Source organism: Elephas maximus, chromosome 9 (assembly GCF_024166365.1).
Source record: "Elephas maximus indicus isolate mEleMax1 chromosome 9, mEleMax1 primary haplotype, whole genome shotgun sequence".
Classification (NCBI taxonomy): domain Eukaryota; kingdom Metazoa; phylum Chordata; class Mammalia; order Proboscidea; family Elephantidae; genus Elephas; species Elephas maximus.
In genome coordinates this window covers 177,146-201,373 of record NC_064827.1, presented here as the reverse complement: position 1 = coordinate 201,373, position 24,228 = coordinate 177,146, and the positions used below count along the sequence as shown (strand labels likewise).

At 50.8% G+C, this 24,228-nt stretch overlaps 1 protein-coding gene across 1 annotated transcript in view; it reads left to right on the top strand.

Moving 5' to 3' along the window:
- CACNA1B (calcium voltage-gated channel subunit alpha1 B) overlaps positions 1-24,228 on the top strand; it is a 310,032-nt gene that overhangs the window by 141,025 nt on the left and 144,779 nt on the right. The window contains exons 17-20 of the mRNA XM_049896435.1: positions 8,882-8,949; positions 10,939-11,045; positions 16,928-17,743; positions 18,512-18,729. Of these exons, the coding sequence (XP_049752392.1) occupies positions 8,882-8,949; positions 10,939-11,045; positions 16,928-17,743; positions 18,512-18,729 (1,209 nt within the window). The remainder of the gene's footprint in view (positions 1-8,881; positions 8,950-10,938; positions 11,046-16,927; positions 17,744-18,511; positions 18,730-24,228) is intronic.

Genomic DNA, 24,228 nt, shown 5'->3' with positions numbered 1-24,228 from the left:
GGTTTCTCATGAGACTCCCAGGAGGGGCCAGTGGGACTGGTGCTGGTCCATTGTAGGCTCTCAGTAGTGGTGAGCAGTTTCCATGTCTTACACATTGTGAGAACCTACCTCTTGTGCTCACCCCAGAAAGAAAGCCTCTCGGGGAGACAGTGCCAAGACTTCACCCTGGAGAAGGAAGGGAGAAAAGTCTTCTGCTACTGGGGTCTGCAGCCTCAGACCTGGGGTGCTTTTGCCCACGGGACCAGGAGGTGATATGGCCCCACCTGGAGCTGATGAAGCAGGGGCTGCAGAAAGCTTTCTACAGTGGCCAGAATGGAGAGAGGTGGCCAAAATGCCACTGGAGAAGCTGTGGCAGGGTGCTGCGCATAGCCACCGCATGCCTGGAAGGGCTCCTGTGGTCAGTGGGTGAGGGTGGGCAGTGTGAGGCAGAGCGAAGGAGGGACTGGGAAGATGGGTGACCAGAGGTCTGGATGTGGACAGAGCATCTGGGGGATGCCCAGGTTAGAGGCTGGAGGCTTGTGGTGTTGCTGGTGGAAACCCCAGGTTCTGCTCAGTATGACCCGTCTCAGCCAATAAATGAGAGACTGAGCTGGGAGAGCAGAAAGGCACCTTTATTTCATTGCACAAGGCAAGTAGACAGTCATGGCTGCTGCTGCCAAGACTGCTCAGCAAGGGCAAGGGGAAAGGTTATTTTTAAGGGGTTTACAAGTGGGAAGCTCATACAAGTTACATCAGCAACATTCTTAATCACTATGCAGGCGCAATGGGGTTTACATATAACTTCATGCATTGTATGTTCAGAAAATGGCGGTTAGACTCCACCCAGAGGTGGGGAGGTTATGATGCATGAGGCATTTAATGAGCTGAAAGGTTATCCTGAGTGTCAACATGGTGCCCAAACTGGTTTTCGCCAATTTCCTCTAGTTTGGGGGCAGCAGTTTAGAAGAGGAGAACCAGGGTTCTAATGTAAAGTTTACAGGGCATGCCAAGCAAAGGAACCAGGATTCTAAAGCAAAGTATGGGGTGTGCCAAGCAAGCTGCTTGAGGCAGTGGAATTTTCCATAGCCTAGGGACCTCTGTCCTATTCCTTCCTTTTCTTTTTTGGACATTGGTCATTGAGGACCAGTGTCTATTCTGAACCAAGTCTGGCTTGGAATTGTTTGGCATGTTCTCAGGGAGGGGGCAAATATAGGATACAGGCTTGAACAGTTGGCCTTTTTAACCAGAACGTGCAGGTAGGGATGCATTGTACACAACAGCAGGAGCATATACCTATGATCATTATTAACACTATAAAAGCAACCGGTGATTTTAACCATCCTAAATTGAGTAACCATGATGTCAGCCAGCTAAAATCAGGACCCGAAGGCATCATTAATTGTTTGGCGGTCTAATGATCTTGTTGTAGTTGTCTAACTACTGAGTTCACCTTTTCTTGGTCATTTTCAATCTGTCTAGATGGATTGACTAAAGAACAACAGCTAGCGTAGATGTGTATACAAACTCCTCTGTCAGAAGCTATCATTAGATCTAAGGCAACCCGGTTTTGTAGAACTATGGTTTCAAAGGAGTCAACTTCAGACTGCAAAGTCTGGGTCAAGCTTTTGGTGGTATTGGCTACTGTCTCAAGTGACAGAGATACATTCTTAATGAACTGGTACAGGATATGAATGTCATCATAATTTTTCCCAACCCCGAGCATTGGGAGTAGCACCCTCTGTGCCTTTTGCCAAGCATTCTTAGTAATATCTATTGTTTCTCTTTTAAACCTACGGGTGCTTCTGGTGGAATAGAGAACCTCTTCTAGGGGGAATAAATGTATGCCTCCTGCCCATGTTCAGCCTGGTGTATATTTGCCAGTATGACTAGCTGGCTGTGTTTTATAGGTTAAATGCCCATCCAGCCATTAAAATCTTTGGTGTCTTAATGAGTAGGCTTTAGGGGGAAATTGGAAGACTGCTTTTACAATGCTTTGATCAGTTACATTGTGCCCTAGTTTTTCTAACGTAACTGTCCCATTTAAAAAAGATGTTGATCTTGAATTTAGTCCATGTTTGGTTAGCATAGATCCAGATAGCGTTGCATTGTGTCCACTGTTGAGGCATTATGGGTAGAATGTCACTGTATGCACCAAGCTGCTGGAGAGTCAGACCTCACAGTGGTGTATTGAACTCTGCCTAGGGTTTTATTTTTATTTATTAATTGTACCTCCTCTCTTCTTTAAGCCAGTAAATTGGATGGAGAGGCACAGGGATTATCGGTAACCCTTGCCCTACATGCGAAGGGGAGTGTGAACAAATCCAGCAATCGTTACCCCGTGCAGTATGGTTTACAACTGCCTGGTACAACCTACGAAGAACATGGAAATCCCGTCCAGCGTTTACACAGAGGGCGGCTCCTAGGAATAACCACACTACCCTGTTCGTGGTTGAGTCTGCTCACTGAAAGGCCTACAGCAATCTGACCTGTTCAAGTAAAGTATACAGGTGTAGGAGACAGAATACTAACACCAAGGTTATTGGGAGTGTTAAGAGTCTTTGGGGGATCCCACCTATGCAAGAGAGTGTCGAGAAAACGAGTGCTTAAGGTCCTCGACTGGCTCACAAGTCCAGTTCTCACAGCTCTGACAAATTCATCCCTGTGGCGGTTTTCTTTACTTGAATATGGTGGATCTAAGCTTTAAGCCTGTTGAGTTTGACAGCTGTTGGGGTAGCCAAGAGAACTTCAAAGGGGCCAGTCCACTTCTGGTAAAGGGGGTTGGCTTTCCATGCCTTGAGAAGGACCCAGTCACCAGGCTGGAATGGATGAAGGGGCACCTCTGGCTTAGGCAGGCTTCTCAGGTGAGCATATCTGTCGAGAGAAGACAGAGCCATCCAAAGAGACGGCAAGTATTTGGTAACTTGAACATTTCCAATCTCATGGAGGGAGGGAGGTTGGTCATTATTAAGGCAAGCTACATTGGTCATACTGAGGTTCTCTAATAAAGGGTGCCCGTTTATAATAGTTCAAATTGACTAAGTTTTATTTTGCCTGTAGGGGAGGACTGAACTTTCAGGAGGGCCATAGGCAGTGCCTTTGTCCATACCAGTTGGTCTCTTGGCACAGCTTTGCTACGTGTCTGTTCAGAGTCTGGTTTGCCCACTCTACTTTACCACTAGACTAGGGTTTCCAGGTTGTGTGTAAGTTCTAATTAATGCCCAGGGCGGTTGCCACTGATTGCACCGCCAAGGCCATAAAATGGGGCCTGTTGTCACTGCCAGTGGAGACAGGAAGCCTGAATCAAGGGATGATTTCATTCAAGAGGTGCTTCACAACCTTGATGGCCTTTTCAGTCTTGCAAGGAAAATCTTCAACCCAGTTAGTGAAGGTGTTGATAAAGACGGGCAGATATTTGTAATTCCCAGGAGCTCGAGGTATCTCAGTGAAATCCACCTGCCAGTCATCTCCAGGCATTTCCCTAGTTCGCTGGACCTCTGGGGGGCTTCAGAAGCGTTCTTGGGGCTATTTTTTTGTGCAGGTGGGGCAGCTCTTTACCACTGCCGAAATAGGGGTGTGGACCTTTGGTCCAATTAGATGTCTCTTAACGCAATCATGTAGTCCATTGCGTCCATAATGGGTGGACTGGTGGGTTCTCTGTAGGACAGGGTGCATGAGTTTTGGTGGAATGAAAATCTTTCCATGGGGGATGTACAGCCATCCATCCTTGATTAGAGTGACCCCCCCCGCCCCCGCCCCAGGTTTTGGCAATATCTTTATCTTGTTGGGAATAGTCTAGGTGGAGGTCAGGTGGTGTTAATTCCAAATGGGGAATTAGCAGGGCTACTGCGTTTCTGTTGAATTGCAGCTTTCTTTGCTGCTTCATCTGCTCTGTAATTGCCCTTGGCCACTGTGGTGTCTTCTTTCTGATGCCCTCTGCACTGTAATACCATTACTTGGGAGTTAGGAGAATGGCTTGTAAAAGTTGTAAGATCTCTTGAGAATATTTAATGTCCTTACCTCCTGCTGTTAGGAGCCCTCTTTCCTTCCACATTGCCCTGTGTGCATGCAATACCCCAAATATGTACTTGGAATCAGTATAAATAGTTTTTTGTTTACTTTTGGCAATTCTAAGAGCCTGCAGCATGTCAGTGAGCTCAGCCTTCTGGGCAGAGGTAAGAGGGGAAGCTAATTAGCCTCTAGACTCTCTTCCAAAGTAAGTACCTCATATCCAGCTTTTCTTTCTTCTTGTTCCATGTAACTGCTTTCGTTGGTGAACAGTTCAAGGTCTGGGTTTTGGAGTGGCTGGACAGCGAGGTTAGGTTGACTGGCATATACCAGGTCAAAAGTCTTTAAGAAATCATGTTCCTTGTCTTGCTTTGGCAAGGTGGGCAGTAGGGTGGCCGAATTTAGACTGGTAGCTTCTCGTAGGGTAATGGCTGGGTCATCTAACAGTGCCCCTTGGTACTGGGCCATTTGCCCTGGGTAGATCCAATGTGACCCTCTCTGCTCTAAGATGGTCAGAACTGAGTGAGGCACGGCTCAGCCCAAAAGGTTGGCCAAGGATGAGTTTTTCGGCTTCCTTGATGATTAATATTGCTGCCACTACTGCCTGAAGGCACGCCGGCCATCCTCTGGTGACTGGGCCTAACTGCTTTGAGAAGCATGCCACCAGCTGCTTCCAAGTCCCGAGAGTCTGGGTAAGTACCCTGGCCACCACTCTGGCAGACTCATGTACAAACAGGTCAAAAGGTTTATTCACATCAGGGAGCCCTAAGGCCAGGGCCTCTATTGACTTTGTTTTAAAGGTATCAAAAGCCTGTTGTTCTATCCCAGTCCATTCTAAGTCATCTGTGTCTTTTCCCTCCAAGGCTTGGTATAAAAGCTTGGCAATAAGTCTGAAATTTAGGATTGAGATACAGCAAAAACCAGCCATTCCCAAAAAGCCTTGGAGCTGTCTCCAATTGGTAGGGGCTGCCAATCTACAGATAGCATCTTTTGGGGCAGGGAGGAGTTCTCGCCGTCCCTGTCTGATTTTAAAACCCAGATAATTCACCTCCTTTTGGTTGACCTGAGCTTTTTCTTCCAAGACCCAATACCCTGCATTTCCCAGGAAGTTCAAAACTTCTGTGGTGTTCTGGACTGAGTTGTACTCAATGCAACTGGCGATGAGTAGGTCATCTACGTATTGAAGGAGGACACCATTCGTCAGGGTCAGTTGTCTCAGTTTTGGGGCCAAAGCTGACCCAAAAAGAGTAGGGACTGTTTTTAAAGCCCTGTGGGAGGACTTGCCAGCACAGCTGCTGTTTATGTCCTGTTCCTGGGTCCTCGCACTTGAAGGCAAGATTTCCTGACTTTTGTCCTCCACTTGGATGCAAAAGAAAGTATCCTCCAGGTCTAGCACAGTGAGCCTGGAAAAGATGGGCAACAAGGCTGATAGCAGGGTATACGGGTTGGGAACTACAGGGTAAAACGTGGCTGTTACCTGGTTGATGGCTCACAGATCCTGAACAAACTGGCATTCTCCGTTTTTCTTCTTCACCAGGAGGATGGGGTTGTTGAACTGTGACTGACATGGTCTGAACAGTCCATGTTTCAGGCAACTGGTGATGATTTTTCCCGGTGCCTGTTCGGCCTCAGCCCAGATAGGGTATTGCTGAATTTGGGGGAAGGGGGAGCTATGCCAGGTAGGAGATCAACTGCCACTGGGGGAATGTTTTTGGCACATCCTGGCACCTTGTTGGCCCATACCTGTGGGACCACTGCTTCCTTAATGTCTGGTGCTACCGATCCCTGGTGGTGTCCTTCTGTGCTATAGTTGGTGAGTGACCTGGCAATAAGGGCCATCTGTAGTTACCATCCATTCTCTGGTGATACCTCTATTTGCACGGTCCCTTTATCAAAAGAAATTTGTGCTAGGGGAATGGGACAGTCAGGCATGTAGAGAAAAGAGTGTGTTAATGATTTCACTTGTATGGAGCAGGTTAGAGGCTGGAAGAAGGGAGGGTTCTCCCTCTTACCTGAGACTCCTATGACCAATGCAGTTTGTTTCCTCAGGGCTTTTTTCTGGGTCAGGACAGAGTGGGTTGCTCCAGTATCCACTAGAAATGGTACAGGTTCCCCCTGCCCCTGCCCCCCGACCTTCATTATAACCAGAGGCTCAGGTAGGGGATTTGCCTCTGGTCCTCCTCAATCCAAATCTTCCCTCATTGGCATCATTGGGGCACTGGGCAGCCCCAGGCTCTTTCTTACCTTTGGGTAGGAATTTAGGACATTCTTTCTTCCAGTGTCCTCTCTCTTTGCACCAGGTGCACTGGTCTCAGCTGAATGGGGTTCTGGATCTCTCACCTCCTTCTCTCCTCATGGGCTCTCCTTTTCTTGGGCCACCAGGATATGGATCATTTTCCCACAAGGCAGTGGCCAGGAATGCAATCTGTCTCTTCTGACCAGCGATCTTTCTCCTTTCCTGTTCCTGGTCCCAATTAGAATATACCTGGTAGGCAAGATCGACAAGTCTTGAGATCCCCAACTCCACACCTTCCAACAGTTTTTGGCATTTTCTCTGTATATCTGGGGCTCTCTGCCCTATAAAAATTGTATTCACCATGTGAATGTTTTTGGGACTCTCAGTGTCCATGTCTGTGAACTGTCTAAAAGTCTCATAAATTCTTTCCAGAAACTTAGAGGGATTTTCATTTGGCTCTCATTTGATCCCATATATTTTGCCAAGGTTTTTTGTTTAGCTACCCCCTTCTTCAACCCTTCTAAAAGGCACTCCCTATGCTAAGCAAGGCAGGTCCATCCCTCAGCTGTATTCTGATCCCAGGCAGGGTCCTCTGTTCTCTTAGGGTCTTCCCAATACCTGGGACAATGGTTTTTCCAGTTATAAAGATCACCTGTTAAAAAAGACCATGCCGGCATCTCCTGCCAGGACTTGTTGGAGGGGGGCACATGCCCCTGGGCTTGGCTGTGCTATGGCTATCCCAAGAATTGGTCACCCTTGTTTTACTTTTGTTTTCCCTTGTCACCAAATTTGGGCACCTAAAGACCATTCTGGTGGTGAGCCCAATGCCAGAGTGGAAGGGTTTAGGAGGGGTGGATATAGAGACAGAGAGGGTTTAGTGACAGGAATCGTTGCCAGTGCAGCTCCTTCTCCTGGAATGGAAGCATAAGGGGGCGGTGATACCAGCATGCAACAGCAACAAGGATTCTTCCTCAGCATCAGAGCGAGGACTGGTAGTTGCGATCCTCCTGCCTCTTTCTGGACTAGAACTTTACATTTCTTCTGCAATCCCTTGTCCCAATATAGAATCATAAAGGCTTCCACATAGTGTTTTTCATCCCATTTACCCTTGTGAGTATAGAAAAGATCAAGTTGGAGGATAGTATTGTAATTTAGAGACCCATTTTCTAGCCATTCCCCTCCATGTGCTGATTTATACCATGGCCAGGCAGTGTTGCAAAGGAAAATAATTTTCGTCTTTTTCATGGGGATTAGCCCAAAATATTTCCAGTTCATAAGGATGCATCCTAAGGGGCTGCAGTTGGGGGTCCCTTGAATATTCCCAGTTCCCTGGGCACACACATATGCCTTACACACTCACACAACCTAGTTCAGTGCACCAACCTAATAACAGATACCTAGAACCTTTTACAGCCTCAATCAATTCCTCCTGCTTCTTGGGACTCTTCTAAGGCCTTACCTAGGTACTTACCAAATAACCCAGGCACATTTCATGTCTCCCACAGAGTCACCATTGGGTCTAAGGTGGATCAACTTTCAGGGCTGCTCCAAGGTCTCCAGGAGAAATCTCCTGGTGGTACCAGATATGGGAGCTGGTCTGTTGTCTGATCCACCTCTGGACTGAGCAGATGACTCCTGGCCGGCTTTGCATAAATGTTGCCGGGTGCAAACCCCAGGCTCTGCTTGGCATGACTCGTCTCAGCTAATAAAAGAGAGACCAAGATGGGCGAGTAGAAAGGCGCTTTTATTTCATTGCACAAGAAAAGGAGTCAGTCACGGTTGCCACTGCCAAGACTGCTCAGCAGGGGCGAGGGGAAATGTTACTTTTAAGGAGTTTACAAGTAGGACGTTCATACGAGTTACATCAGCAACATTCTCAATCATACTACGCAGGCGCAATGGGGTTTATATGTAACTTCATGCATCGCATGTTCAGAAAATGGCGGTTAGACTCCACCCAGAGGTGGGGAGGTTACAGTGGCTGAGGAATTTAATAAACTAAAAGGTTATCCTGAATGTCAACATGGTGCCTAAACCAATTTCCTCTAGTTTTGGGGCAGCAGTTAAAGAGAGGGAAACCAGGATTCTAATGTAAAGCTACAGGGTGTGCCAAGCAAAGGAATCAGTGTTCTAATGTAGAGCTACGGGCATGCCAAACAAACTGCTTGAGGCAGTGGAATTTTCCACAGCCTGGAGACCCCTGGCTTAGTGGGGATCGGGCAATGAAGACCCCATTTTCCACAGGGAAAGCAGTGGCTTAGCTGTGTGGGAGGGTGTCTGCCCAAGCAGAAGTGTAACCAAGTTATGGCAGGAATGACAGGTATTACGCCAACCCTGGGTGTGTGGTGCCACTGAGCAGTTTCTATTAACCTGGTATGGCCAGCAGTATATCTACAGAAAATGGCACTTGTGGCAAACGTTGAAATTGCACCCGTCCAAACATCTGACACTCTTCTTTTAGATAACTTTACCATAATATCAGCCCAAAAATACAAGTCAAGCTTGTTAATCTTGTAATTAACTCTTTACCATGCTTGAACAAGAACATTGGGCCTTATTGGGTTAATAGAAACTGTTCAGTGGTGCCATGAGCCCAGGGCTGGTGCAATATCCTAGATACACCACTGGCAGAAGTTCCCTTCCTTAGCTGGAGCCAACTAGACACTCTGCTGAACGTCTTCCTGGCTATTGCAGTGGACAACCTCGCCAACGCCCAGGAGCTAACTAAGGTATGTAGGTAGGAAAGTCACCTGCAGCCCCTGGGTGTGGGGGGATGGGGTCAGGTCCACACCATAAGGAAGCCACCTGATTTCAGGTGTTGGGGGTGGGGGTAGGTTCACATGGTAGGGGTGAAGCTGCAGGACTATGAGAAGAGCCAGGCCCTGGGTGAAGGCCTTATATGACCACTGTCCAGGCAGAGGTCCTGGACAGGCAAAGGTTAAGATGCCACTCAGGGGTGCAAGGAATATATCCTAGGAAGCTTGGAGAGACTCTGTGCCAGGCAGGCTGACTCCCAAAAAGTCACTACCTAGGAAGAGTCACCTAAATAGGCAAGATGGAGTGTGGGGAGCCAAAGGGGCTGGCAAGAGATGCAGCTGGAGAAGTGAGAGCAGGGGCCATCTGGTTGCGGGAGTGGGAGGCATGAAAGGCTTTGGTTGGTGTGGGTGTGATGTGGGGGAGTGTCGCACAAAAAAATGAGAGGAATGGACAGGTGGGCTTTAGGAAACTTCCAGCTGTACAGCCCGTAAACGTCAGAGAAGCAACACCCCTGTGAGTCCTGGAGTGGGAGGGGACACCTGTGGGCCATGCTGGGCAGGAGGGGACATCATGGGCTGCCCCAGGTGGGGAGGGGACATCTGTGCACATCCTTGGGTGAGAGGGGACACCTGTGGGTCATCCTGGGCAGCTGGACTCTAGCAGTCCATGGGCTATGCCTCCCCAGTGTGACCCAGTGGGGCCTCAGGAGCAGCCTGGCTGCCGCTGTCTCCACCTCTTTGTGCTTCTGCTAGAGGCTCAGCAGGAGAGCCTCTGCCTGACACTGCCCAGTGGGCGCCTGACACTGCCCAGTGGGTGCCACCACTAGTCTTTCATCCCTGAGCTGCAGTGAGGCGGGGGGGCTGTGGTTACACAATCTGCTCTGTGATTTCCCTCCAGAGGACACAGCTGCCGCCACCTCGTCACCTGCACCCCTGTGGCCCTAATCACAGTGCAGCTAGGCTGCTCTCAGGTTTCATTCGAGAACTAGTGACTCAGTTGGCTCTGGGTTGGTCTCTGCCCAGCTGAGAGGGTAGCTCTGAGCTTGGTTTCATGTGCCCAGGCTAGACCCTCTCAGGGTGTTGAAGGAAGTTGCTGCCCACGTCCCAAATATCCCCGTGTGTGCTGTCTACCTGGGCACATCTGTGTGTAACCTCTCTGTGTGCTCCTGCCCTGCACACAGCTGTGCAGGTGTCTGCATGTGTGGGCATCCCCACCTGTGCATATCTGCCCACCAGCACTGTCCAAGGCTCTCAGCCCTTCCATGTTCTGGGACTGAGATGGACTCAGCCATCCCTAGGAAGGCAGTTCAGACCATCTGCAGCAACTAGCAATGCAGGTGTGGGTGCAGGTGTGGCGTAACCCAGGAGAACATTGCTGGGGGGCAGCACTCCATGTAGAGGCATGGCCCATATGAGTGCCTGTGGCCAGCCTGCACCTAGTGGTCTCTGCAGGGCGCCCTCCCTTTGCTTCTGCTCCCTTTGCTGCAGCTACCTGGTAGATGAAGGCATCCGCAGGTGCTTTTAGGGAGCAGGTGGAAGGAAAGGAGTGATGAGTTTGGGGTTTGACTGAAGAGTCTGAGGCACTGTGGGATAGTCAAGCAGTTGGGTACCTGGGGCTAGAGCCAGGGAAGGAGGTTGGGCAGAAGCACAGGTTTGTGGTCATGGGCTGTGAACATCAGCTGGGGCCTGGGAGATATACCTGGTAAGGAGATAGTGTTAAGGAAGGAGCCTTGGAACTTCACCCAGAGCACCAGCAAAGGCATGTAGGCCACAAGGCTGCAGAGAGCCTCAGTGGGGCTGGGGCTCTGTGAGCTGTTTGAATGGCTGTGGGCAGCCTGTGACCGCAGGAGCTACCACACCAGTATGGAAGGCAACAAGGACAGAGGTCCAGGAGAAGAGGTGAGGTTGGTGGGGCAGACACCAGACTCTGAGGTGTAACTGGAGGTTTCTGTGATCCAACAGGATGAAGAGGAGATGGAAGAAGCAGCCAATCAGAAGCTTGCTCTGCAAAAGGCCAAAGAAGTGGCTGAAGTCAGCCCCATGTCTGCCGCAAACATCTCCATTGCAGCGTAAGGCTCTTGGGAGCATGTGGTGGGGCTGGGGCTAGGCGTCCCCAGGGTCCTTCTTCTGGAGGCTTCTTCAGAGGGCCCCTTGGCTGGAGCCCTTCCCTGGAAGCTGTGAATGAATCCCAGCTCTCCTTGCCCACAGGAGCCTCTGCACAAAGGGCCCACCAGGGCAGCCTGTGCTGGGGCAGGGGCGCAAAGCCAAGGCTTATGTCGAGGTGGGCATTGGGCTCATTGTGGACATTCGGTTCCATGGACAGGTACCTGGAAGGGCCCAGCAGGACTGGGCTTTCCCCCCTTGTGAGCCCTGGCCCCCACCTCACCCTGACGTTGGTTTGGGGTGAGTAGCAGTCTAAGACAGTCACAGTGTGTGTTACACAAGGCTCTTCTAGAGTGTATCTTTTGAGCTGAGGGACTATCAGTGGTGCCTTAGTGGCCCAAGGGACTTAAGCAGCTTTAAAAATGTCTTGCCAGGGTTTGGTATTGGGACAGGCTGGAAAGGGAAGGCCAAGGTGATGCTCTGTAGTGGGAAGAGATGAGGGTGGGTCTGGGGCTTCCATGTGGGGCTCCCTGTTCAGAGCTAAGGCCCACAGTGGGATGGGGAAAGGTCTTCTGGGGAATGAGAGGTATGGAGGAGGCATGAAAGTCTGGCCCAAGGCCTGGCCTCAGGGTGGACTGTGGAAGAACACAGACACCCTTCTCCTGTTAGAGTCTGTGCTCTGGGCCAGGCTGAATCCAGCCCCAGAGCTGTGGGCTCTGACTTCAAGGTTCACTGGGCATGGTGGGCTCCATACCCACTGCCCCACACACCGCCCTTTGCCGTGCTGGTTGATGCCCCCAGCTTTGCAGCAGGCCTCTCCCTTTCTGTGAGCACAGTGGCCACAGTGCCAGCAACAACCATCAGCACGTCTGTGGGTGATGTTTGTGACAGGAGCACATGTGCATATGTGTGCACTGCTGACACAAATAAATTGCTAGGCACTTGTGTTTTGTATGTGCCCACTGCACATGTTGGGAGAGAATGTGCACGTGAGAGACTGTGTAAATATGTGTGAGCATGTGAGCGTGCATGTTATGGATACGAGTACATTGGTACGTCGATGTGTATGGATGTGTGGGGGGTATGAGTGAGTGTGTGCATGTGTGGGACGATGTGAGTGTGTGTGAATGTGAGGCTGTGTCAGTGTAAGTGTGAGTTTGAGTGTGTGTGTGCACGTATGTGCGTGTGAGTGTGTGAATATGTGTGCGTGTGTAAGTGTGGGTGTGTGTAGCAACCCTCTTCCTGCCTGGCGGTTGTTGGGGAGAGGCGTGTTTCCTAGGAAAGAGTTTGCAGAGGGCTTTCGCCCTATCTCTAAGCCAGGCAGGAAGCGCTGGCCTCTAGGGAGAGGAAGCTAGTGGAGGGCCTGGGGTGGTGAGGCTGGGAGGGCCTGGGGAAAGCCGTGGACTCAGCAGTGGCTGCTTGGCCAGCTGCTGGCATGTTCAAGGCTTATTGTTTAGTTGGTCAGTTGTCTGGACAATTCATTTATTTGGTTGGTTAGTCATTTAGTGGATTTAATTTGGCCACCTGTTCCCGGGTTGGTGGTGACTGGCAGATGTACCTTCAGGCCGCTGTCACGAGAGCTCTTGGGCTGGGTGGGATCTGCCATTGAGGAACAACAGGTGATGTTTGATCTGCCCAGCTCCCGGCTCACATGGGCTGTGGGTTTGTTTGGCATTGGCCTTCTCTGATGTTCTCGGAGGCTGGAGCTGCCCGATTCCCAGGGTGTGCCCAGGGAGGCTCCTTCCGTTAGCCTGAGACTCCTGAGAGGAGAGGAAGAGCCAGGTGCAGCCATCTCACTGGAAGGGAGCCTGAGCCCTTCCTCCACTTGCTTCTTGTCCTTGCTCGGAGCATCTGTCTTTCAGGAGCAGGTGCCCTGAGGAGTCCACCTTTACTCCTGTCCTCTTGGCCTCGAGAGGCCTGGGCTGTCCTGACCTGCTGCTGCAACGGCCAGTCTGTAAATGTGTACCCCCCACCCCCCGCCAGCACAGGTATCTTCGATGCCCACTGCTGGCCTCACCACCACACTGGTTCTTACACAGGAAAGGGTAGTTCCTTACTTTTGGAAATGGGGTTCCCCAGGGGTCTCTAGGTACCCCCCTCAGTGGGCTCCAGGTGAGGCACCAGCTCATCCCGTTTCTACCTCACACGTGAGACAGAGCAGCCAGCTTGGGGCAGCCTGGGTGCACCTTGGCATTGGCCCTTGGGGCTCCTGTTCTGCTCTCCCTTTAGGCTGGCTGGGGTCTCCTTAGTCTTCCTCCTTAGTCCAGTGTTGCAGTCAGTCTGATTTGACTGGCAACACCGTGGGAATCAGCCCCACAGGTGAAGGCACAGGGTGAAGCCTGTGTCCCAGGCATGTGGGGTGGGGCAGTGCCCCTTTTCATGCCGCAATCTGTTGCCTGTGTTGGGATGAGACTCCCAGGGCCGGCAGCAGCTACTCGGGCCCTGGCATCTGTCTGGCTTCCTGGTGAGTTGTGCTGGTTGGGACAATGGGTCTGGTACTCTACAAGGAACCCTGGGCCACGCAGCAGGGCAGGGAAGTGCTACAGGTAAGGACACCCTAGCTCCTGAGCTAGCCTCCTCTGTACTTCTGTGAAGGCCAGGAGAGGGGTTACCTCGGTGCCACAGGGTCAGTGGTCCCAGCCTGGCAGGAGGCAGGCCTGGAGCTCTGTGAGTGCATACATGCACACCCCGGCATGTGGGCACACACATGTGCCTGTATTTGGAACTGTAGGAGATGTGGGCATGTGTGGAGGAAGACGGCCTCTGAGGGAATCACTCATTTTCTGGCCACTTGCGGGATCCGCTTGTGCTCACCTCAGTCTCCCGTTCTGGGTAGGCAGGAAGAAAAGCACTTGCTTTTTCCTCTCGATGTCTCTTGCCTAGAGGACACGGCTGGCGCACTGCCCAACAGGACGCACACGGATGCTGCTGTGCCCGCGCCAGCCCTCTTGTGTCTCTCAGCGCTCTCTCTGGTTTCTCACTTTTGTTTTGTTCTGTTTCTTGCATGTGCAGTTTTGTAAAGCAAACTCGAGGTACTGTATCTCGCAGCTCATCCGTCTCCAGCGTAAACTCACCGTGAGTCGCTCTGTTACAATATTCCACCCATGGCTTCATGATAACTACACGCCAACACCCTCCACTCCTAACTCTGCTTGCCCCTCAAGTCATCGCTTCATGGGCAGCTCTCGGGAGGCCTCCCTGTGGCCGGGCGGGAGAGCGGGCCACTGTTCTTGCTCCTGGCCTGGCCTCAGGCCAGTCTGAGCCAGACCCTTGGTTTCTGTCTGAGTGTCTGTTGTTTGTCCCATGTGCCCTTGCTCTGGGTCTTGAGTGCTTCTGCTTCTCCTGAGCTGCCTGCTTGAGCAGCACTCTCTCCCTGGGTCCATGCGGCATTGAATGTCAGCTTGGACAACAGGGCTTCAGAGAGCGGGTGGTAGCAGAGAGCGACTGCTAGTGGTTCCCAGGGGCGCTTGTGGGGTCCTCGCTGCCCGCCTCCTAACTTGGAGGGCTCCCCAGGACACCCTAGCTCTAGGTCAGGTGGATCTGCTATCTGGGTGCAAGGCTGGCTTTAGACTGGCTAGAGGTCAAGGCAGAGCCATGCAAGCCAGGGCTTCTCCTGAGGGTGAGCCAAGTCCTTTGCGGGGCTGTGAGGTTGGGTACAGTCAAACTCCCGACAAAGGTCCATTCCAGGTTCAGGTGAGGGATGGTGGGGGCTCCTGCACCCTGAACCTTTAGCTTCATGGCAGTCAGTGGGGAGTTTTCTGTACCCCAGAGGCTGACAGGTTGGCTCACACAGTGGAATGAGGTAGATGTGGGTGTCAGTGGTGATACGCCGGGTGCTACTTTGTGGCCTCAGCCGTTACAGTGACCAGTTATCTGAGCCCAGAACCAGGGCGGGGCTGCCCCCAGGCCCTCAAAGGCTCTCTGAGTCCTCCCATATTATAGAGCTGCCCTGCAGCCAGGGCCTGTGCCCCAGGGCCTGAAAAGTAAGCCTTTGCATAAGTTCTTTGGTTAGAGATACCACAGATGCGGCTGGAGCCAAAGTGGCTCCTGCCTCACTCACATGTGCTCGTGCTGCTGGCCAGCTTGGAGGCCAGGAAGAGAGTGTGAGAGACGAGTGTGGCTTCCTGAGCCCAAACCCGGGCCTCCGTGTCATATAGGGCCAGGACAGAGGCAGTCCAAGGCTGCGTGTGCAGATGACGACAGGGTTGTGGGGATGGGGACATGGAGGGTCCCTGATGGAGAGGATGCAGAGACACAGGGACAGGGACATGGGGATGGGAACCCAGGGACGGAGTGTGGATGGACCCTGATGGGGAGAAGATGGGGATGCGGGGATGGGGTGTGGACAGACCCAATGGTAAGGAAATGAGAACGCGGGGATGGGAACACCAGGGACAGGGCGTGTACGGACCTGACGGGGACGGGGGGACTGGGAGATGGAGACATGGAGGGACCAGCTGCCCTTGTCCAGACTGCTCAGTGTCATGTCCATTACTTGCTCCTTTTTTTAGGGAGGACTGAGGTGCCTGCAGCCTCCGAACCTTCTACCCAGCTGACGGCCGAGCTCTCGTATTGTACTGTCCCTGGAAGAGGGCGAGCTGACCTGGGACGGGGGGCAGTGCTGTGCGTGTGTGCCCACCTGGCCACACACACAGACCCCAGCCCCAGTTGCCTGCACTGCCCACCGTCCAGGCCCATTGCTGGCTTTTGGGTGATTAAGACCTGAGGCTATGTGGCCACTGCCGATCCTTGGGGCCCCCATGCCTGGAAATACCCTTTCCCATTGGCATCTATGCATGGCTCAGAGTCAAACCCTATTTTTGGTCCCAGCAAGGCAAGGGTCCTGTTGTAGGGTGCCCTCTGACTGGAAGCAGCACAGCCTTGAGTGTCCAAGGAGGCGGGGGATGTCTGGGGCAGCAGCTGCTGCCTGCACATAGCCCACTCACCCCTGGGCTCCTTGGTGAGGGACCGACATCCTTCTCTGCTTGCTGATAACTCACGGGTGCTGCCCAAAGCAGCTGTCCCCTTCTGGAGTGGATGTCCCCCATCAGGGCAGGGTGGGATCCATCCGCTGCAGGGCTCAGCCCTTCCCGCCCCAGCAACTCTGTCTGTGCAGGCCAGGGAGGACTGGCCTCCCTAGGGCACGTGGGGCTCCTCCCTTCCCCCCACGTCTGCTTCTGGCCGCATCACTGTCCTGGGGGCCTGAGAAACTGGTGAATCCATGAGTTTCCTGAGGTTGTAAGGGCTGAGGCCTATGGCTCAGCACATCTACTGTGTGAGTGACCTACAGACGATGCCACCATGCTGGGCACAGGGGCTTTCGGGACTGAGGGGGAGCCTGGCCTTGACAAGCGTTCAGCGTGGCCAAGGTGGGTGATGGGCCAGGCTGCCTGCCTGGGAGTCAGCAATGAGCAGAGGGCACAGGACTCCCTGTGCCATGTGCTGAGGGGGCCACGCCTGGTGCTGCAGCCAGGAGCAGGAAGCTTGGTGACACCAGCCCTGACTTCTGGGCTCCTGTGGGAACAAACATTAGGGCTGACCAGTGCCGGGAGCTGCCTCAGCCCATGTTTGCCCTGAGAAAATTACCTTCCCCATCCTGGCTACTGTTCTCTCCACACCGGGACCCACTACTCTCTGATCCCTCACTCACAGCCCTCTTGCCTCTCCTAGTCCTGCCCTGATCCTCTGCACCCTGAGGAGGGTTCTCAAGGGCTCCCCTGTTCCCCCTGGTGTCAACTCTGCCATCTCTCCATTGCTGTGTGTCCATCTGTGGCTGTCCCTTCATGAGGCAGACAGGTGGGGGATCAGGCAGACAGGGGCAGGTGCTCACCTCTACCTCTCTCCCCAGGAGGCAGCAGAACTCAGCCAAGGCACGGTCAGTGTGGGAGCAACGGGCCAGCCAGCTGCGGCTGCAGAACCTGCGGGCCAGCTGTGAGGCACTGTACAGTGAGATGGACCCTGAGGAGCGACTGCGCTTCGCCGCCACACGCCACCTGCGACCTGACATGAAGACACACCTGGACCGGCCCCTAGTGGTGGAGCCTGGCCGTGAGGCACCTCGGGAGGGCTTTGAGCCCTCTGAGCCTGCCCGCCCGCCGTCAGGCCTTGCTGCCGAGGGCCCTGACCTGTCCCGACGGCACCACCGCCACCGTGACAAGGATAAGACCCCAGTCCCCACAGTGGCCGGTGCTGAGCAGGACAGACCTGAGGCTCCCAAGGCTGAGAACGGGGAGCTGGGGGGCCGGGAGGAGCGACCCCGGTCACACCGCAGCCGCAGCAAGGAGCCCACAGGCCCCCGAGAAGGCCGGAGTGAGCGGCCCCGAGGCCCAGGCCTTGAGGGCAGTGGCCGGCGCCACCATCGGCGAGGCTCCCCAGAAGAGGCAACTGAGAAGGAGCCCCGGCGTCACCACGCCCACCGGCACGTGCTGGACCAGGCCCGGGAGGGCACCGGAGCCAAGGGCGAGCGGCGAGCGCGGCACCGCGGAGGCCCCCGTGCTGCCCCCAGGGAGGCTGATAGCACGGAGGAACCGGCTCGGCGGCATAGGGCCCGGCACAAGGTGCTGTCCAAGCATGACTCTCTGGAGAAGGAAGCTGTGGAGAAGGAGAGTGAGAATCTGGACAAGGACAAGGACAGGGACAAGGAGCTCCGGAACCACCAGCCCAAGTGAGTGACGGGGTGGTTGGGTGCTGGGGGCGTGGGCACTGGTGCCCTGTCTGTGGAGTGGGTGGCAGCCCCACCACGCAGAGCTGACGTGTGAGGGTCCAAGGACTACATTGTCAGGAAGCGGCTGCCAGTGTTTGAAGGGACCTGCGGGAGAGAGGCTTGGGGGGAATTGTGGCATAGATTGGGGACATTCTGACTTGTGAAAGTTGGGAGAGGGCGGAACAAGGGGGTCAGGGGAATGGAAATGGCAGCGCTGTGAAAGAGGGAGAAGCAGGAGACCCAGAGGCTGATGGCCAGGCTGTGAGGTGGCTGTGACCAAGAGGACCCAAGCTGCATTGCCCACTCCCTGGGTCTCGGTGAGAGCCTTGGGTAATTGGATCCCTCTGTTTCCACATACCACTCAGCACACATGGCTGGGGGGCAGGCACAGGACGTCCAGCTGTGCCTTCACGTGTGCACAGCTCTGTGCTGGCCTCTCTGGCCTAGCAGGCCTTGGTGGGGTGGCTTAGGGAATGTTCTGCTCCAGGCTTTTTCTTTCTGCAAATGGTTCTGTGCCACATATACCATGATGCTAACCTTGCTTGGCATTGTTTCAGGGACAGACAGGTGAGCCAGTCCCATCCCTGCCTGCCAGACCCCAAATCACAGAAATACGCAGGGAAGGTGGTGCATGGATTTACTTGGTCTGCGCAGGGTTAAAGGGTGAGGCTTTACAGGCTGAATAGGGGTCTGGGCTGTGCTGATTTCGCACGTGCATTTTGGTTGCAGGGAGCTGCGCTGTGAAGTGGAGGCCAGTGGGCTGCTGGGGGCGGGCCCTGTGCATGCACTGCCCAGCACCTGTCTCCAGAAGGTGGTGGAACAACCAGAGGATGCAGACAACCAGCGGAATGTCACGCGGATGGGCAATCAACCCCTGGAGCCAAGTGCTGCCGTACTGATCCCAGTGACACTGATGGGCCCCCCAGAGGAGAACACCATTGTGCCCAGTGAGTGTTTCCCTGCACCAGTGGGCAGGCCACCTCGTGCAGGTGCATAGTATATCTGCTTGGGTCCCTCTCACTCTGGTGGGAAGTCCTATGCTGTCAGCATCTGTCCCTTGATAACCCTTTGCTTTCAGGGTCTCCAGAGGTAACCGAACTTTAAGTGTTGTTCTCTCTTCTGCAAATACCTGGGTGCTACCAGCTAAATGTCAGCTTGCATCAGAATGCAGGGCACACGGTGGTGGGAGCAGGGCAAAGGCTTTGCACTTGTGGCACTTCCAGTCTAGTCTTCATAGTTGCAGTCATGGAAGCTGCCAAGGTCTGCAGCCACAGACCTGGCCGGGACAAGAATGGGTGGGCGAGGAGAATGTTTTCAGAGTGGTCATCTTCTCACCTACACACCTGCCCTGTGGCCCCTGCACTGAGACCCCCTCAGGCCTTGTGAATGTCTTCCCTGTGCCTCAGATCCTCCTTCCGCTACCTCCCTGACTCACATTTTCACAAGAACCTGACCATGTGGAGGCTCTGAGGACACAGGGCTGAGTGAGACGTGTTCCTGTCTGCAGCTCATCCAGTCTGGGAGCTGAGGGGCCAACAGGGGGGCTTGTACTGTGTGGGAGGTGCAGATATGGAGGGGCACGTGAGCATCAAGGAGAGACCATAGACACAGGACTGGTGAGGTCTGCCGAGTGAAGCATTCGTGTTTCGGACAGACCACGTAACTCAGGTAGTTGCTGTCCACCTGTGTGCACATGTTTGCAGACGTGTCCACACACAGACACACATGTGCATGCGTTTGCAGACATGTCCACACACAGACACGTGTGTGCGTGTTTGCAGACTAGTCCACACGTAGACACACGTGCGTATGTTTGTGGATGTGTCTACACATAGACATATGTGAGCGTGTTTGAGGATGTGCCCTCATACAGACACGCGTGTGTGTCTCTTCTTGTGAGCCCAGATGCCTTCCCTGTGGGCCTGGGGTGCAGTCCAGCTGTGACAATGGCAGGCGGCCCTGGCGGCTCACCCGCTCTGTTCTCTCTTCAGCCTGTCCGTTCTCTGTCTTCGTCTCCCGTTGGCCCCAGTGAGTCCATCCTTCCAGCCTGTGCTGCGCGCCGGGTACTCAGCTGCCTGGTCTGTTTTTTTGAGGATTAGCTTGGGGATGAGTCAAGGGCTGCTGACCCCAGAGACCTCACTTAGATTTTGTCTACAGCAGCCTAGATGTGACTGTCAGGCTCCTGGTGAATAGGATGTTCTCCCCGGGTGGCCACATGTCTCTGGATTCACTTGATGAGTTCTAGGTCCCCACATTGGCCTTGGCCTCGAGAGAGACTTGCTTTCTGAGTACACTTCAGTCTCACATACATGTGTGCACACATGCACACACACACATGCACACATGTGCACATGTGCACCCACAAAAAAACCAAAACCAAAACGCTTGCCGTCGAGTCGATTCCGACTCATAGCAACCCACGCACACCCGCAAAACTCACATGCCTAAGCACACTCATGATCATGCACACAAGCGCACGCGTAGACAGAGCTTTGCACGGTCATTTCCTTTATGCTGGCGGTACATTTTGTGTACCTTTTGGTTCCTTTGATCTCAGCACTTCTAAGACGGCAGCTTACACAGCACCCTGCCATTGCTTTCTGGCCCTCCCCTGTGCACCTCACAGGCTTCCCACCGTGTCTGCTCATGCTGATACGTGAGCTTAAGCCAAGCCTCCCAGGGACATTCGCAAGACACTCAGAGGCCTGTCTTACACCAAGAAGTGAGCTCTCCCTTAAAGCAGGATTTCTTGTGGGAAAGTTTTAACTAGAGTTTTCAAGTATAATTTCAATTTCATTTGTAGATATAGCACTCTTTCTTCTTGAGTAAGCTTTGATAGTTTGTGTCTTTCAGGAGTTTTTTCATTGTATCCAAATTATTGGATTCATTGGCATAAAGTTGTTCCTAATATCTTCTTATTATCTTTTTAATATCTGTAGGGTCTGTAGTGATGTTGTCTCTCGTATTTCTGATATTGGTAATTCGTGTCTTCTTTCAAAAGTTTTTTTCTTGATTAGTGTGGCTGGAATTATATCAGTTCTATTGAGCTTCTCAAATAACCAGCTTTTGATTTGATTTTTCTCAACGTTTTTCAGTTTCCATTCCATCGACTTCCACTGGGATCTATGTTATTTCTTTTCTTCTGCTTACTTTGGGTTTCATTTGCTCTTCTTTTTATAATTTAAGGTGGAAGCTGAGCTCTTTCTTCTTTTCTAACATAGTCATTTAGAGCTATAAATTTCCCGCTAAGTGCTGCTTTAATGGCATTCTACACATCTGATATGTTGTGTTCAAAATATTCTCTATGTTCCCTTTTGATTTCTTCTGTGATCCATGGGTTATTAAGAAGTGTGTTATTTTCTTTCCAAATATTTGGGGATTTCCAGGTATCTTTCTGTTATTGATTTCTAATTTAATTCATTATAGTCAGAAAACACACTTTATATAACTTGAATCATTTTAAATAATTTATTAAGACTTGTTTTATGGCCTTTTAACTGGGATATTTAGATGATTTTCATTTGATGTGATTATTGGTATGATTGGATTTTAACCAATCATCTTTCTATTTGATTTCTATGTATCCCATTTATTCTTTGTTCTCTCCCTTTTTATGCCTTCTTTTGGATCAACTGAATATTTTTCATGAATCTATTTTGTCTCCTTTGTTGGCTTATTAGCTCTAGCACTTTGTTATTTTAGTGGTTGCTTTAAGGTTTATAGGATATATCTTGAGCGTAAGGTGATATTATACCACTTCACGTATAATGGTATAAGAACCTTATAGTATACTTCATTTCTCTAGTCATAGCCTTTATGCTATTATTATCGTGCACTTTACATTTATATATGTTATAAACCCTACAATAAAATTTTTTTTAAACAGTTTTTCTTTTTCAACTAGTTTTTGATTGTTGTTCTTGTTGTTGTTAGGTGCTGTCAAGTTGGTTCAGACTTACAGCAACACTGTGCGTAATGGAAAGAAACATGCCATCCTGCTGCGCTATCCTCAAAACCATTATACTTGAGCCCATTGTCACAGCCACTGTGTCAATCCATATTGTTGAGGATCTTCCTCTTTTTTGCTGACCCTTTTCTTTACCAAGCATGATGTCCTTCTCCAGGGACTGATCCCTCCTGATAACATGTCCAAAATATGTGAAACTAAGTCTCACCATCCTCACTTCTAAGAAGCATTCTGGCTGTACTTCTTCCAAGACAGATTTGTTTGTTCTTCTGGCAGCCTGTGGTGTATTCAGTATTCTTCGCCAACACCGTAGTTCAAAGGCATCAATTCTTCTTTGGTCTTCCTTATTCATTGTCCAGCTTTCGCTTGCATAGGAGGTGTTTGAAAATACCACGGCTTGGGTCAGGTGTACCTTAGTCCTTAAAGTGACATCTTTGCTTTTTAACACTTTTAAAAAGGTCTTTTGCAGCAGATTTGCCCAGTGCGATGAGTCGTTTGATTTCTTGACTGTTACTTCCATGGGTGTTGATTGTGGATCCAAACAAAATGAAATCCTTGAGAATTTCAGTCTATTGTGTGTTTATCACGATGTTGCTTATTGGTCCAGTCGTGAGGATTTTTGTTTTCTTTGTGTTGAGGTGCAATCCATACTGAAGGCTGTAGTCTTTGATCTTTATCAGTAAGCGCTTCAAGTCCTCTTCACTTTCAGCAAGCAAGGTTGTGTCATCTGCATGTCGCAGGTTGTTAATGAGTCTTTGACCAATCCTCATGCCCCGTTCTTCTTCATATAGTCCAGCTTCTCAAATTATTTCCTTAGCATAAAGATTGAATAACTATGGTGAAATGTTACAACCCTGACGGACACCTTTCCTCACTTTAAACCACATAGTATCCCCCTGTTCTGTTTGAATGACTGCCTCTTGGTCCATGTACAGGTTCCTCATGAGCATAATTAAGTGTTCTGGAATTCCCATTCTTTGCAATGTTATCCATAATTTCTTATGGTCCACGCAGTTGAATGCCTTTACATAGTCAATAAAACACAAATAAACGTCTTTCTGGAATTCTCTGTTTTCAGCCAAGATATATTTGGCGTCAGCAATGATATCCCTCATTCCACATCACCTTCTGAATCTGGCCTGAATTTCTGGCAGTTCCCTGTTGTTGTACTGCTGCAACCACTTTTGAATGATCTTCAGCAAAATTTTCCTTGTGTGTGATTTTAATGGTATTGTTTCATTCTGCTGGATTCATTCTGCTGGATCACCTTACTTTGGAACGGGCATAAATATGGATCTCTTCCAGCCCGTTAGCCAAGGAGCTGTCTTCCAAATTTCTTGACATAGATGAATGAGTGCTTTCAGTGCTGCAATGAGTGCTTTCCGTTTGTTGAAATGTCTCAATCGGTATTCAGCGAGTCCCGGAGCTTTGTTTTTCTCCATTCTTTTCAGTGCAGCTTGGACCTTTTCCTTCAGTACCATCGGTTCTTGATCATATGCTACCTCCTGAATTGGTTGCATGTCAACCAGTTCTTTCTGGTACAGTGACTTTGTGTATTCCTTCCATCTTCTTTTGATGCCTCCTGCATTGTTTAATATTTTCCCAGTAAAATCCTTCATAATTGCAACTCTTGGCTTGAATTTTTTCTTCAGTTCTTTCAGCTTGAGAAATGCAGAGCGTGTTCTTCCCTTTTGTTTTTCTAACTCCAGGTCTTTGCACATTTCATTATAATAGTTTGTCTTCTCGAGCTGCCCTTTGAAATCTTCTGTTCCTCTCTTTTACGTCATCATTTTTTCCATTCGCTTTACTAACGTTCAAGAGCAAGTTTCAGAGTCTCTTCTGACATCCATTTTGGTCTTTTCTTTCTTTCCTGCCTTTTTAGTGGCCTTTTGCTTTTTTCATGTATGATGTCCTTGATGTGATTCCACAACTCGTCTGGCATAGCTTCCAGCATCACAGCAACACAAACCACCACAGTATGACAAACTGACAGACGTGTGTGGAATTAGCATTTTAAGAGTTTTAAATAGGAAAAAATATTATATATTTATCCTTGTAGTTACAATTTCTGGTGCTTTTCATTCCTTCGTGTAGATCCCACTTTTCATCCAGCATCATTTTCCTTCTGCCTGAAGGACTTCCTTGAACATTTCTTGTAGTGCATGCTTGCTGGTGATGAATTCTTTCGGCTTTTGTATGTCTGAAAAGATCTATATTTAACCTTTATTTTTGAAAAATATTTTTGCTGGATATAGAATTCTAGGCTCACAGTTTTTTTTTTTTTTTTCTTTTAGTTCTTTGAAATGTTATAGCACTGTCTTTTCACTTGGATTGTTTCCAGTGAGAAATCTGATGTTATCCTTACCTTTGTTCCTCTGTACATAACTTGCCCCCTCCTCCGGAAACCTTTAAAAATTTTCTCTTTATCATTGAATTTGATGAAATTGATTATGATGTGCTGTGTTTGTGTTTTCTTTTC